We start from the raw sequence: 14,567 nt of genomic DNA, 5'->3' as shown, positions 1-14,567 counted from the left end.
CAGTCACTCTCAAGGACTTGTCAATGGGCCGTAAGTTGTAAGGAAATTTAATTTTTTCTTTTGCCTTTGTTCTCCACATCCTACCAAATTTAGAGATGAGTTAGAAAGATTAGTGGTTATATACAACTCCACTCACAGAGACGTAGACGGGCTATGTAGGGGTGTTCTTCTTACCCAGGATTATATGATGGTTAGGAGACAAGCTAGATGGTCTCTGGAGAAAACCCCCTCACAGAGGAAACAGATGGCCTGAGCCTTTCTCAGGCAGTCCTGCACATATACCAGGAAACAGCTCAGCTGGAGGCTCGCATGGGAGCTCTGTTAGAGGTGTTCCCCCTCAAAGTAAATTGGTCTGAGGTTGAACCATGTACTTAGAAAGAAGAGTGCATAAAAGCCTTTGTTGAATGTTTTATATAAACTTTTCAAAGGCAGACTTTATTAAATCCAGAAGCCCTGGAACATAGGAACTTTTAATTTCTGCTTTAGTGGGATATTTTCTCCCTGATATCCAATAACAAATCCACGTGGTCAGTTGGTCAGGGCAGCCACTTGGCATAAAAATGGAGGCAGCTACTTAATTCTTTGAAAAGAGCAGGAAAACAGGATTAAAAAAGAACTCATAGCAACAATTCTTGCTTTGCAACTTGAGTCTTTTTGGAAAGGTGAGAGCGTGACTGAGTAATTCAAGGCCCATTCAGAGCTCTCCCTGTTCGCCTCCAGGCAATCAAAGATATTGCAAGAATCCAGGTCACTGGAAGAGAAATTGTCCTGTACTTATGAAAAAGTAAAGTTTAAGAAGCAATGTCCCTAAGCCCCGTCACCCTGAGAGAATGTGTTTTTCTCCTGAGGGACAATTCGCCCTTAAATGGCAGTGGCAGCCAGGCCTCAGTCACACCTCAAAGCCCACCATTAACTTTAAAATAGAGGATCAGGAATGGGATTTTTTTTTTTAAGATTTTATTTATTTATTTGACAAAGATCACAAGTAGGCAGAGAGGTAGGCAGAGAGAGAGGGGAAAGCAGGCTCCCCGCTGAGCAGAGAGCCCAATGCGGGGCTCAATCCCAGGACCCTGAGAGCTCGACCTGAGCCAGAGGCAGAGGCCTAACCCACTGAGCCACCCAGGCGCCCCAGGAATGGGATTCTTTGACACTCACGTGACTTTCTCTACCATCTGCTCAGAGGATTTATCTCTACCTGTCACCTCTGATTCTAATCAGGGGATAATCAAACCAAGCAGGGAGCTCTTATAGATTCCCTCATCCTCCTAAAGGCACTGACTGAATGAGGCCGTAAAGCGTCCACATGTAGACTGCAGTGCGTGCGAACGACTGTTCACTACTTAGGACAGGAGAGATCTCAGGGCATTGGAAAGCTGGCTCCAAAACACCTTGAGTCACTTTTGTTCATCCTTCTCCCCGAGACAACTAAGTGGCTATTATGTACATTTTGGGGGGGTAGTTGGCTACGGCAGTCAATGGATTCCTGATTCTGTAGACTTTGTTAAACCTCTGTATGCTCTTCTCCCAGAGACCACCCCAGAGCCCATTTCCTGGCCTTCAGAGACATTACCATTCTTTAAAGCCTGGGAATTAATACTGTCAACACCCCAGCCTCTCCCAGAGTGAGAGAAAAATCACTGGCTTAAGAATTACTCAAATTGGCTTTCTTATGTGACAAATAATTGCATTGTAAAATAATGATGGAGAATTACTCTTGGATACAACACACATAACTTTCTGAATTAATAATCTATCTAACCAATGTACATTTTAGAAGAACTCATAATGCTTGTGTTGGGGCTCTGGGTAGGCTACTCCAAAATATGCTATGTTGGCATCTTGATTATTTTGAATTAAAGTTACTTAAGAAATAGCCAGTGCAAAAAAGGATAGATACACTGACTGTCCTTTGTGTCCAGAGAGCAAGAAACTAACCTCCCATTTGAAAGGTACCCTCCCTGTATCAGGAGGTAGAGAGACATCCTTATCATCACAGGTAGAGAATTCAGGGTGACGAAGCCTATATAAATAAACCTTGTTACTTTTATTAACTGACAGCTCCCACCAAATTCTGTCTAGAATTCCTTACTAGTTGAAGTTCCCAAACATGAGTTTTCTTTATCCTGTCAATTCCTCACTAATTTATTGTTTCTCTGTTTAAAAAAAAGCTTCCTGCCTTAGCCATATCTGTAGGACCTCTGTATGTACAAATTAGATTGATTCTTTCCTGTTACCTGTCTCATGTTAATTTAATTCTTAGACCAGCCAGAAAAAGCTTGAGGGTAGAGAAAAATTTTTCTTCCCCAACATTTGCTTTATATACTTTATGGTTTCCAAGTCCCTTCATGTGTTATCTCATTTAATCCTCACAATAGCTCTGTAGTGATAGAAGCCCATTTCACAGCTAAGGACACTGAAGCCCACGGAGGGAGAAATCTTCCTCCAGCTTGCACTGTAAGAAGAGGGTTTGAATATAGCCTCTGGGCCTCAGATGCCAGGGTTTTGTCCAACAAATTAGGTCTCTTAGAAGCCTTTTGGATTATCTGGGATCTTTGCTAAAAAACAAGCCAGCAGTGGCAAAATACCTTTTCATCCTCAGCAACCACCTGCATTAGTCTCAAGAGTTTTCTTGTTTGTTTGTTTGTTTGTTTGTTTGTTTTGCCCCAGCATCAGCAGAGTCAGGTGGTCTTTTTTTGCTGACCCTTCCTATAGGTCCGTAGGGAATTCATTTCTCTGGCATTGTGAACTGCTTTCTTCGATACCCGTCTTATTTCTTCTATCACAAAGTCCTGTAAAGAGAGAAAGAAATTATGACTTTTGTATTTCTGAAGACTTGTTTTTGTGGGAGGCTTCCTCTTCTGAGAAAAAATGATAAATGAATAAAATAATTCCCAAGTAAAATATGAGGTTCAAAAAAAATCAGTAAGAATAGGTATGATTTACTAAGTACCTACCTTAAACCTTTAAACTCTAAGCTTCGTGGGGGTAGGTACCCATTTGTCCTCACTACCCAGAACAATACCAGGCACCGAGTACATGTTCAAGAAATATCAGTACATGTAATAAATCGATAGCAGGCACAATGTAAAAATGTATTTCTCATTTAATTTACACGCATATCTCATTTAATTCCAGCCCCCTCCTAACTCCTACCACCCACACACAAACATGCAACTTCACAAAATTGATATCTTTATCTCCGATGAAGAAACTGATATTAAGAGAGATTGAGTAATTTATTCAAGGATATATGGCTGATAAGTAAATGGTCTCTCTAACTCTATCGTTTCTCTTAATTAGGGTTCTATGAATAGAACAACATTGGAATGGCTTAGATCATAATGTTCCATCACCAGGGTAACGTTCCAGTAGGCTGATGCAAACCAGTGGACTTCAAATAGGCTTCGGGTTGCTGTACAGTAAAGGTAATTTATGAGAACATACCTGTAGGAACAGCAGTATATTTTCTCTATTTGCACGGTTGATTCTTGTTATTGCAGTAGTTATGTTCTATAAAGTGGCCCCAAACACTGAATGATCAAATACTCAGCCACTGTTCCTAGGGGAAAAAGAGGGTTAGGTTCTTGTGAGCCTCTGGTCATAACATTTTTGTCAACCAATCAATATGTAACTTTATTTTATGTATGTATCTGTTTAAAGACACAGTATTTAATACATACTGTTGATTCATTAACATTGAACTCACAACCAAAAGCGCTAGAAGTCATACCTGAACAAAGCTTATCTAACACACATAAGGCTCACTAGAGCCTTCTTGCTGTTCGAAGCACCAGACAACACTTTGGCACTCAACTCTGGTGGGGATCATCCTAAAATATAATGACACTGAATACATGAGGAAAAGGACACTGGTTTATAGTATGAGAGCTGAAGCAAGAAGGCAGAGTGTTCCCTTGTTGGACCTTAGCTGGGAATATGCACCCCAAGGAGACTAAAATTTTTGCTGCTCTGCGAATTTCTGGGAATAACAATGAAAATGTCACAAGTATTGATTTTGAGATAACAAATTTTTATGAGTAGACACATTTGCTAATATGGAATTCATGAAAAATGATGTTCTCTCTGTGTATGCTTAATATTTTCAAAACCCTTTTCTTATTTTTTGTGGGTTTTTTAAGATTTTGGTTTTTTTAAAGTTATCTCTGCACCCATTGTGGGGCTCGAACTTACAACCCTCAGATCAAGAGTCACATGGTCCATCAACTGAACCGGCCACTCAAAGGCGCCACTCAAAGCCCTTTAAAAAACCATAGGTTAGGCACATTACTTATTGCCATTTATTTTATTTTTTTTTAAGATTTTATTTATTTATTTGACAGAGAGACCACACACAGGCAGAGAGACAGGCGGGTTGTGGGGGGGGACCATGCCCCCCGCCGAACAGAGAGCCCGATGCGGGACTTGATCCCAGGACCCCGAGACATGACCTGAGCCGAAGGCAGAGGCTCAACCCACTGAGCCACCCAGGTGCCCACTTATCGCCATTTAAAAGACTAAAACTGGGTGAATAAATCATAGAAATCATCCTGTTACTATATTATACACAGTCAGTTTCATAGGCATGTGACCTCTGCACTAACACAGGGATCCTATGCTCAAAAGGGCCCCACACTTGCTTTAATGCTCTACTATTGCCATCTTGAAATTTTCAATGAATTTTCAGTAAGGAGCCGTACAATTTCATTTTTCACTAGGCCCCACAAATTACATAGCTGATTCTGGCTACATAGCAAGTAAACAGATCAATAACTAGAGGGACAAACAAAACATAACTGGAGGGACAAGAAATACTATTTCTCCAATTGCCCAAATCCTTTATTTCATAGTGTCTAACTGATGTACTAAAGTTACCATTTGGAGCATCTGGGTGGCTCTGCTGGTTAAGCTTCTGACTCTTGGTTTCAGCTCAGGTCATGATCTCAGGGTCGTGAGATCAAGCCCCTCGTCAGGCTCTGAGCTCTGTGGGGAGTCTGCTTGAGACTCTCTCTCCCTCTCCCTCTGCTCCTACCCCTGCTTGTGCTATCTCTCAAATAAATAAACAAATCTTTACAAAAAGGTTACCATTTATTTTATTATTTTTTTTTAATTAAAAATTTTTATTTATTTATTGGACAGAGAGATCACAAGCAGGCAGACAGGCAAGCAGAGAGAGAGGAGGAAGCAGGCTCCCTGCTGAGCAGATAGCCCGATGTAGGGCTTGATCCCAGTACCCTGGGATCATGACCTGAGCCGAAGGCAGAGGCTCAACCCACTGAGTCACCCAGGCGCCCCAAGGTTACCATTTATTAAGGATTGTCTATATTAGGTCATTAATCCTTGTGACACTCTGAGGGTTGGGTATTATTTCCACTTAACATTTAAGAAAACTGAGTGCCCAGAGAAGGTGACTTAACTAAGGTCATACAGTTATTTTGTGTAAAAAACATACCTTGTTTTCTTTTCCTTTAGTCATGTCCCAATTTGAATTCATCCCCTAGAGAGGATAAGCAGTAAAAGTGTTAGAAGGGATATAATTCAAAAAGTCTAAATTCTGACAAACTAGTATCTCTAGTAAAATTAAGTTGAAACTGATGACAAAAAATGAGGTATTTAAACTATTTAAGTAAAACCATATTTTGTTTCCACTACACTGGGTAATTAATTGGTGATTGGAATAGAGTTAGGCTTATTGAGGCCAATTCAGTTCTTTAGTGTTAATTGAGTACGTAAAATATTTTGTCTTCTTTCCATTTAAACTTGCTAGGTACAAAGTTGAAAAGGCATCTTTTCTCTTTTCATGTCTGCAACTGACATCTTGTCTAAAGAGAAAGTTTACTTAAATCATTTGAGTACCAGGTGTTCATTTTCTGGTAGTTATATATTTTCTTTTATGTTTGTGAGCAAACATTACTGGATTTATACATTTAAGAAGGTCAGTTGTCAATTGCTTTTTATTGGGTTACTACATTATATGAGCTTGAACTCCAGTTTTACTGTGAAAGATATGCTGCCTAATAACAAGGGTTTTCCAGGGAGACAGGAAACAGAAATGGAAAATGGAAATACTACGCCTGCCGGAGGTGGCAAAATGGCACTGCAGTTCAAGAAGAAATTGTTTTCTTCTCCTATCCTTCGCCTTAAAAAAAAAAAAATTCTCTTATCCTATTAAAATTCCTAGGAACAAAATAAGGATAGGAGATGTAGATCCCATCTGACATGTTAGATTAGAGGAAAATAGATTTCTTTGTTTTTCCCAGTTCTAAAATTTTGGGAACAGATCGAAGCTCAACCTTCACCGCGGAGCCAAGCCCAGTCAGACCTTTAAGCCAGAAACCAAGTTCTCAGGTGAGCCCAGCCCAGCTCAATTCACTACTGAGCATGAGAATAAATGTTTATTGTTGTATGCTGTTGAGTTTTATAGCTTTTCTATGGCATTGTCTGCCTGAGACAATTCCTTACCATCTTGCATTAAATTCTAGTCTTCCTTGGGCTTTGGACAGGGGGAGGGGGTAAAGGGTTCAAATTCCATTTCCCTTAAACCCTTTCCTTTTGTTCAGGGCTATCTTCTCCAAGTACAAATACATGTAAGATTTATGTGTTAGGGGCACCTGGGTGGCTCAGTGGGTTAAAGCCTCTGCCTTCAGCTCAGGTCATGATCTCAGAGTCCTGGGATCTAGCCCCGCATCGGGCTCTCTGCTCAGTGGGGAGCCTGCTTCCTCCTCTCTCTCTCTGCCTGCCTCTCTGCCTGCTTGTGATCTCTGTCTGTCAAATGAATAAATAAAATCTTAAAAAAAAAAAAAGATTTATGTGTTAGCCAGAGAATGTTGAAATATGCCTCTTCTCCTTTTGTGTATCCAGGAATGACCAACTGATGACTCCAGTGGGTTTCCTAAAACAGTGTTTGTGTGATTTTTGTGCTTCAATACATTTCAAAGTGTACTGTTCGAAGTGTAAACAACCTACAAGTCTAACAATAAATGGGCTAATCAAATATATTATTTTAATTCCATGTGAAAAACTACCACACTGTCTTAAAATATTTCACTTTTATTATGAATGACCTATATGTGATGGCATGAAAAATTCTCATGATATAATAGTAAGTGAATAGGAGTCAAGATTTATAAGTAATATACTTTTCATTCATTCAAAAAATATTTATTAGGGGTCTGGGTGGCTCAGTGGGTTAAAGCCTCTGCCTTCAGCTCAGGTCATGATCCCAGGGTCCTGCAATGAAGCCCCACATCGGGCTCTCTGCTCAGCGGGGAGCCTGCTTCCTCCTCTCTCTCTGCCTGCTTCTCTGCCTACTTGTGATCTCTGTCTGTCAAATAAATAAAAATAAATAAAATCTTTAAAAAATAATATGTTCCTTTTTTATAACTGAGTAGTATCCATTGTGTGGATATACCATAATTTATCCATTCAGCTGTTGATGGACATTTGGGTTGGTAGAACTTTTTGGCTCATAAAAATAAAGCTGTGATGAACATTCATATCTAAATTTTCTTGTGTATAGATAGTTTCTTCATACACTTGTATAGAGACTTTCACTTTTGTTAGGTAAATACTAGGAATAGAACATATGGCAGACCTATGTTTAACTTTTTAACTACTGCACTGTTTTCCAAAGTAGTTGTACCACTCACTCTACATCTAACCATTAGTGTCCAAGAGTTCCAGTTCCTCCACATCTTCAGCACTTGATTTGGTCAATCTTTTCAATTTCCGCCATTCTAGTGATAGGCAGTATCTCACTGCAGTATTGATTTACATCTCCCTAATAATCAATGAGACTGAGCATCTCTTGGTGTGCTGACTTACCATCTGTATAACTTCTTTACTACACTGAAAATATAATTTCTCTGTTTTATGGCTTCTATTGTTCCTTTTTGAGAGGTCAGCTGTTAGTTCACTGTCCTTTTATTTTCATGGCTTTTAAGATTTCCTTTTAATTTTTTTCAAATTCCACTTTAAGCATGGATTTAACAAAAAAAATCTTGAGTGTTATTCTTTGAGCTTCTTGAGTCAGTTCTTTGTCAGTTCTGAATATTTCTCAAACATCTTTTTATGTCTTGTCTCTGCCTCACTTTTGTTCTCTGGATTTCCCATTTCATGTAGGTTTGACCTTCTCACTGTGTCCTCCACATATTTTGCTTTTTCATACCTTTTGTCTTTTTTGTACTTCTGTGCTGCATTCAGGATATTGGCTTCTGATTTATTCCCCAGGCATCTAATTATCTCTTCATCTGAATCCATATCTGCTGCTAAGCCTATATTAAATGTTGCTTAATAACATTTTCTCATTTCTAGAAATTCTTTTTGGCTTCTTGTTTCCTGAACATTGCTGCAAACTTATTTTCTTTTGTTTTTTAGATGTTGTACGTATAATTGTTCTATAATTCATCTGATGCTTCTCACGTATGTAGATTTCATGGTTTTGTTGCTGCTGTTCTCACTTTACGATGCGTCATCTACCTTTGCGCTTGACTGATTATCCTTGGCTGTGTGCTATTTGTTGTCTTTGAAAAAGTATTGTTGGGGAGTCCCAGATGCCGAGGATAAAATTCTTCCAGAAAAGACTTGAGTTTGCTTCTGTCAGTTACTTGGATGTCTTCCCAGCCTGGAACCCCCTTAGCTAAATTCTTGCTACCACCTTGCTATTGCTTGCAACTGCCCTAGTTGTGAATTTGGGTTGAAAATCCATGTGAGAATCAGGAAGCACTTACAACTTTTCATGGTGGGGTTTTCCCCCATAGCTACACTTAATGCTAAAGCAACATTCTTCCAGCAAGTACGTGATGGAATGTGAGTTTACTGTGTCTTCACTCGCACCCTGAGGCGGTAAGCCTTTGGACGCCAACTTACTACGGAAAAGGTCTCCTTTAGACTCTCCACTGTGCATAGACTTTGGGCTTTGATTTCTCTGTCCCTTGTCCTCTAGGCTAGAAAAATGACTTCTTTAACCTCCAGGATCAGAAGATGTCCTCAGGCAAGCACAGGTTCTGTCTACCTCTCTGCGTTCTTGTTCTTGCTTTCCTTCATTTTGACCTGCTATTTTCTAACTCTCTTATCATTTCATTATTAACAAATTAAAAAAAAAAAAACTTCCCCCAGAATTTTTAGTAGTTTTCACTGGGAGTTATGTCTAAATAATGTAGTCTACCATAGTCACTTAAGAGAAAGTTCTGTTCATCTATATAAAATGTTAATGTGAGATAAAATGTTAATGTGAGATTTTTTTTAATGTCTGAGAGGAGCCTTTGTGTGTAAAAAGGACCATTTATAGTTGCTTGGATTTCAAATTAAAGTTGATTATATATATATGTGTATATATATATAATATATAATATTATATATATATATTTTTTAAGATTTTATTTGACTGAGAGATACATAGCGAGAGGGGGAACGCAAGCAGTGGGAGAGGGAGAAGCAGGGTTCCCGGTGAGCAGGGGTCCTGAAATTGACATCTGGATTCAATCTCAGGACCCTGGGATCATGATCTGAATGGAAGGCAGATGTCGAACGCCTGAGCCACCCAGGCACACTTAATATTGATTTTATAAAATTAAAACATTAAAAACCTTTCTGTCAACCTTTGATTTCAACATATAACTCTTGTATTCTACCTATAAATTGAGTTATTTTTATATGTAGCTCACCCTCATTTTCGCTGAAATTAATGTTCAGTTAACCCAAATTGAGAAGACTAAACACCTTTAAGTAATCAGTCCATTTACAAACTTATTTAATACTTTAAATATTTTAAACTTCTTTTGTAAATTTAACATTATTTGATTTTTAAGTATTTCACGTGTCTTAAAAGACAAATTGATAGACCTAACAAGCAAAATCTTCCTAAATATTTAACAGTACTTCAAGATTTTAAGTTTCTGTTCAGCCATAGTCCATTTAATGTCTTTTTTTGTACTTTTTTAAAAATTTCTTTATTTTTCAGCGTAACAGTATTCATTGTTTTTGCACCACACCCAGTGCTCCTGTACTTTTTATAATAAAATCCCTTTGGATATTTATTGGGAAAGAAACATCCAAAGTGTTAATTTGGTTGTCTCTGGATCAAGAGTGATTTTAGCTTGTCTACCTTATGCTTTTCTGCATTCTCTTGATTTTCTACAATTAATATGTTTTATTTTATAATGAAAAGAAACAAGAGTCCCTTAAAGCAAGAATCAACACATAGTATTTGTTTCAAAACCAAAATATTTTCTTTTACTGCAATTCTCTTTTTTTCTCTTTTTTTTATGTATTTAAATTCGATTAGCCAACATATGGTACCTCATTAGTTTTTTATGTAGTTCAATGAAAATACTCTTTTCACAATGTTTTTCCCCTGAAGAAACATCAAAAAACAAAAAGACCTTTGGAAACAATAATAAAATGGAGTGAGATGTGGGATGAGGGGCGCAGTGGGGGTGATATTTTCCAGGAGGGGAAGGAGGAACCGACCATGAGTATTGGCTGCGAGGTCAAGCAGTCCCTGATAGTATTTTGTCCTTTGTTTGCAGGACAGTAAGAATCACTTGATGTTTAGTTTGTCAGCATAATGACTTCCAAGAGAAGAACCAGTGAAATAATTAGAAAGCTCAAAGAAGGCAAACGCTGTCTCCTGGAGGAGATCAATGAAAAGCGTGAATCCAACTGCCTTGTGGAAAGAAGCAATCAAGTCAGTTCACTGAGAGTTCAAAAGAGGCATTTCAGTGGTGCATACACGTCTTCTACTCACACCCAAAGCAAAGAATCTGTCCCTGATAGTGGCAGGAGCTCCTGGGTCACACTGAGTCTCCTTGTTCACACGGAGAAAAGGCACTTTCCCCCCAAAAGTAAGTTGTTACGGTAGGATTCCCGCTCAGTTGACAGAGGGGGGATTTATAAGTAAACTTGTGGGGAGTTTCTGGGGTTGAGAGAGTTTCAGGAAGTATCGTTCTGGGATAGTTTAAAGGAAATCTGTCTGAAGTAAAAAAACAAAACATCAGTAAAGGAGATTAGTTGGTATAAGATCTACTCTAGACCAGAGATTGTCAGTTTCTTGTGCTTAGAGAATCCCAAGCTCCTTCTCCAGACTGACTCATTGAGTAGGCTTGATTGTGAATACTTGTTTCTAAGCCAAGACAAGCAACTGATGGCATTTTGTCCTTTATGTAAAAAGAAAAAAGTGTAATTGTATCAAAAACAAACAACACGATTGAGTTAGATCAGAAACAAAAGAATCACTATTTTGGAGATTTAACTTCTTTGATGAAGGAGTTATGACTTTTCATTTGCCCCAGGCTCTTAGTCAGTGGGACAGAGAGGTGACACAGGGTGGCGTGGGAAACCAAGGTGCTCCATGTGCTTCAGAGTTAATCTGTAACAGCGATGTGTTTATTACACTAAAAAAATAACTCTTTACAAGGAGGAATGCTTCTGGTGTCCTAGGTGCATCTGCATAATCTTTTACTCTGCTTGAATTACTTGGAACTAGATGCGTTAAGCCACAACTAGTAGGTTAGTTTTCACAAGTTTAATGGTAGAGGGTAATATCTACCTTCTATGACAAACGTAGTTTGCCACGTCACATGAATACACATGGTTTTCTACAAAACAGAGTCTAATAAACGTAATTTCCATAGCCAACATTAATGATGTCAAGGTTAGTAACCAACAATTCTGGAACATTGAAATAAACCTTTAAATATTGCAGAAAAGCTCTTTGTTTCTTTTAAGTGAACAGACTCAAAAAGAAATTCAACTTTTTGATGATGAGATACACAATAAGCATAGATCTAATTTAAATGTTATGATAATGAGCATGCAAATACATGCTTTTTCTTTTTTAGACTAAATTAGTAATTCTGAAAGGGTGGCCTGGGGAACTCCTGAGTATTCAGGTCTTTTTCGGGGATCCACAAGCTCAAAGCTATTTTCATAATGATGCTGAGGTATTACTTACCTTTTTTACTCTCGTGGGACTACAACAGAGTTTTCCAGAAGCAATTTGATTTCAATCACATCATTCTTCTAACCATTAAATGGAATGGGGAATTGCACTCTTGAGCTTTAAATTTTTTCTCCATTTAAATTTCTGATGTGGTAAATATTGAGAGGTACAACACACATGAACAACATTTTGATATGGGGTCTTTTTTTTTTTTTAAAGATTTTATTTATTTATTTGACAGACAGAGATCACAAGTAGGCAGAGAGGCAGGTAGAGAGAGAGGAGGAAGCAGGCTCCCTGCCAACAGAGAGCCCGATACGGGTCTCAATCCCAGGACCTGGGATCACGACCTGAGCTGAAGGCAGAGGCTCAACCCACTGAGCCACCCAGGTATCCCGTGATATAGGATCTTTCCAGTAGAGATAGTTTTAAAAGAGATTTAAAAGAGATAGCTTAAGAGCAGTGAAAGTTAAGCTCAACCCAAAAGAGAACTTACCACATTCCAAACCAAAAGTTCAGCCCTACCGTACTAGACTGAGAACAGATATGAGAGAGTACCCCTCCCCCAGGAGGCCAGCAGATGCAAAGAAAAAAACCACCCTCATTTGTAAAAATAAGATAGCACATCATTTATAAAATGCAATGAACATATTACTCCAGTAAACCATCAGCAAATAAGTATTGAATTGAACGATGAACATCATTAACTGTAAAATCACATCCTCTTTCTATAAGATGGCCCACTTCTCATCATTTATACTTAGTTTTTAGGTGATCTCAATGAGACAGATTGCTGGTCTTCAACTGTTTTGGGGCTTGAAAATCTTCTCTGTATTCGTAGGATTCCCACATTTCTACTTCTGGCCCTGACCTTTCTCCTGAGTTGGAGACATCCATCCTGCAACACCATACCCGGGGTCCTTTCCCTCCACAGTGTTTGTCACTCCCTAATGCCCCTTGATGGTATCTGTTTATTCATCGCTTTATTCATTCTGTTCCGAGAATGGTGTCTGGCGTTAATTAGGCACTCAGAAAATATTCATTTGATGATTGAATAAATACCGGGACGTAGGTTATATTTTTCCAGAAGTCGTGGTAAAGCTTACCTCCTTCCTCTCGAGACTGGTAGCTGTGCCCTTGGGCAAAGGCTCACAAACCTAGAGTTTCCCATGGCACACTTGTTGTTGTAGACTAACTGGAGGAGGGTAATAAGGAGTTACATTTTGCTGGACATACACAGTAAGAATTAGAAAGTACTTTACACTTTCCCTTTGTACATACCTATAGAGGAAGAAACATTCATTCAGCAGATTTTTGTGGCACTGTTCCATTTGCTTGGCAGTACAGTGACAGAAACAACCCCTGCCTCATAAAGTTTAGACTTCAGTGGGACTTGTGTAGGTAGAGGCAGGGGGTTGTAAGTGGGCAAGTGCAATGGAGAAACATAAAGCAGCAGGTGGGAGGGAACAGGAAGTGCCGGTCAGGAGATTCACCGCTGCTCACAGAGATACGTGGGGCAACCCACAACTCCTGGCTGCTTTTCCCCCCATTATTTTAATTTTATTATTTTTCATCATGGTAAGTATACCCTTTAATCCCCGTCACCTATTTGACCCATCCCCCCACCACTGGTAGCCATCGCTTCTGACTCTGTAGTTGAGTCTGTTTCTTGGTTTGACTCCCTCTCAGAACTCTTGGCTTCCTGAGGTAGCCCAAGTAAACAGGGATAAGGAACAGAATGAGACTAGTCTTCACGGTCTCCAGTGGTGGTGAGGCCACGAGTGTTAAATCTGAGAAAGGTTGGGGGCTTTGCTAAGAGCACTTGGGGTTCTGGGGACTCCTCTTTGCTTCTATCAATAGGGATGTGAAGACCAGGGAGCAGGTTTTCTTAGCTGGAGATCTCCAAGCTCTCTTTTCAGCCTTCTACTTGGAGATGTGGAGGCCAAAAGAGAGGTGGTCTTACTTAAACATACTAGCCTTAAAAACAGAAGACACAGGTATTTTAGTTCAGGTTGTTATAACAAATCATAACAAATGGGTGGCTTAAACAACATGTACTTCTCACAGTTCTGGAGGCTGGAAGTCTTGAGTCGGGGTGCCAGCATGGTCGGGTTATTCACGAATGTCCTCTCTCTGGTTTAGAGAGGGCTGTTTTCTTGCCATGTGTCACACAGCAGAAAGCGCCAGCTGGCTCTCTGGCCTCTTCTAAGGGCCCTAATCCCATTTATGTGGACTCCACCCTCATGACTTAATTACCTCCCAAAGGCTCCAGCTCTCCTCACCATCATACTGTGATTAGGGTGCAATATAGGAATTGGGGAGGGGGGCACAAACATTCAGTCCATTGCACTTGGATTCAAGTTCTGCTTCTGCTATTGACTAGTGTCATGTGCTTAGTCATTTAATGTTTCTAAGCCTTCCTTTCTACATCTGTGAAGCAGTACTCGTCCTCTCTGCCTTCAGGGTTATTCTGGAACTATGAAATGTATTACACATTATATTAACAAGTACTTTTTATTTTTCAGGTAATGCCATATTTGGATAAAGTGCATCTCCAGAGACACAGAAATATATTCCCTTTGATCCTTCTCTAATGTCTGAATATTAATTATTAAAGAATTAAAAAAAA

At 39.2% G+C, this 14,567-nt stretch overlaps 1 protein-coding gene across 10 annotated transcripts in view; it reads left to right on the top strand.

Annotated features, from left to right (window-relative positions):
• SPATA45 (spermatogenesis associated 45) overlaps positions 1-14,567 on the top strand; it is a 37,684-nt gene extending 23,117 nt beyond the window's left edge. For 5 of the 10 annotated variants that reach the window (XM_032317044.1, XM_032317041.1, XM_032317040.1 and 2 more), the window contains 2 exons: positions 10,527-10,841; positions 14,464-14,567. In XM_032317044.1, the coding sequence (XP_032172935.1) occupies positions 10,565-10,841; positions 14,464-14,483 (297 nt within the window). In that variant the 5' untranslated portion in view covers positions 10,527-10,564 and the 3' untranslated portion in view covers positions 14,484-14,567. Of the gene's footprint in view, positions 1-1,271; positions 1,661-3,300; positions 3,426-6,257; positions 6,346-10,526; positions 10,842-14,463 lie in introns of those variants that run through there. The other 5 variants (XM_032317037.1, XM_032317035.1, XM_032317034.1 and 2 more) reach the window with 3 other exon arrangements.

Source organism: Mustela erminea, chromosome 17, assembly GCF_009829155.1.
Source record: "Mustela erminea isolate mMusErm1 chromosome 17, mMusErm1.Pri, whole genome shotgun sequence".
In the NCBI taxonomy this organism is placed as follows: Eukaryota; Metazoa; Chordata; class Mammalia; order Carnivora; family Mustelidae; genus Mustela; species Mustela erminea.
Note: the sequence above shows the minus strand (reverse complement) of the source record. Positions and strands in the feature narration are given on the sequence as shown.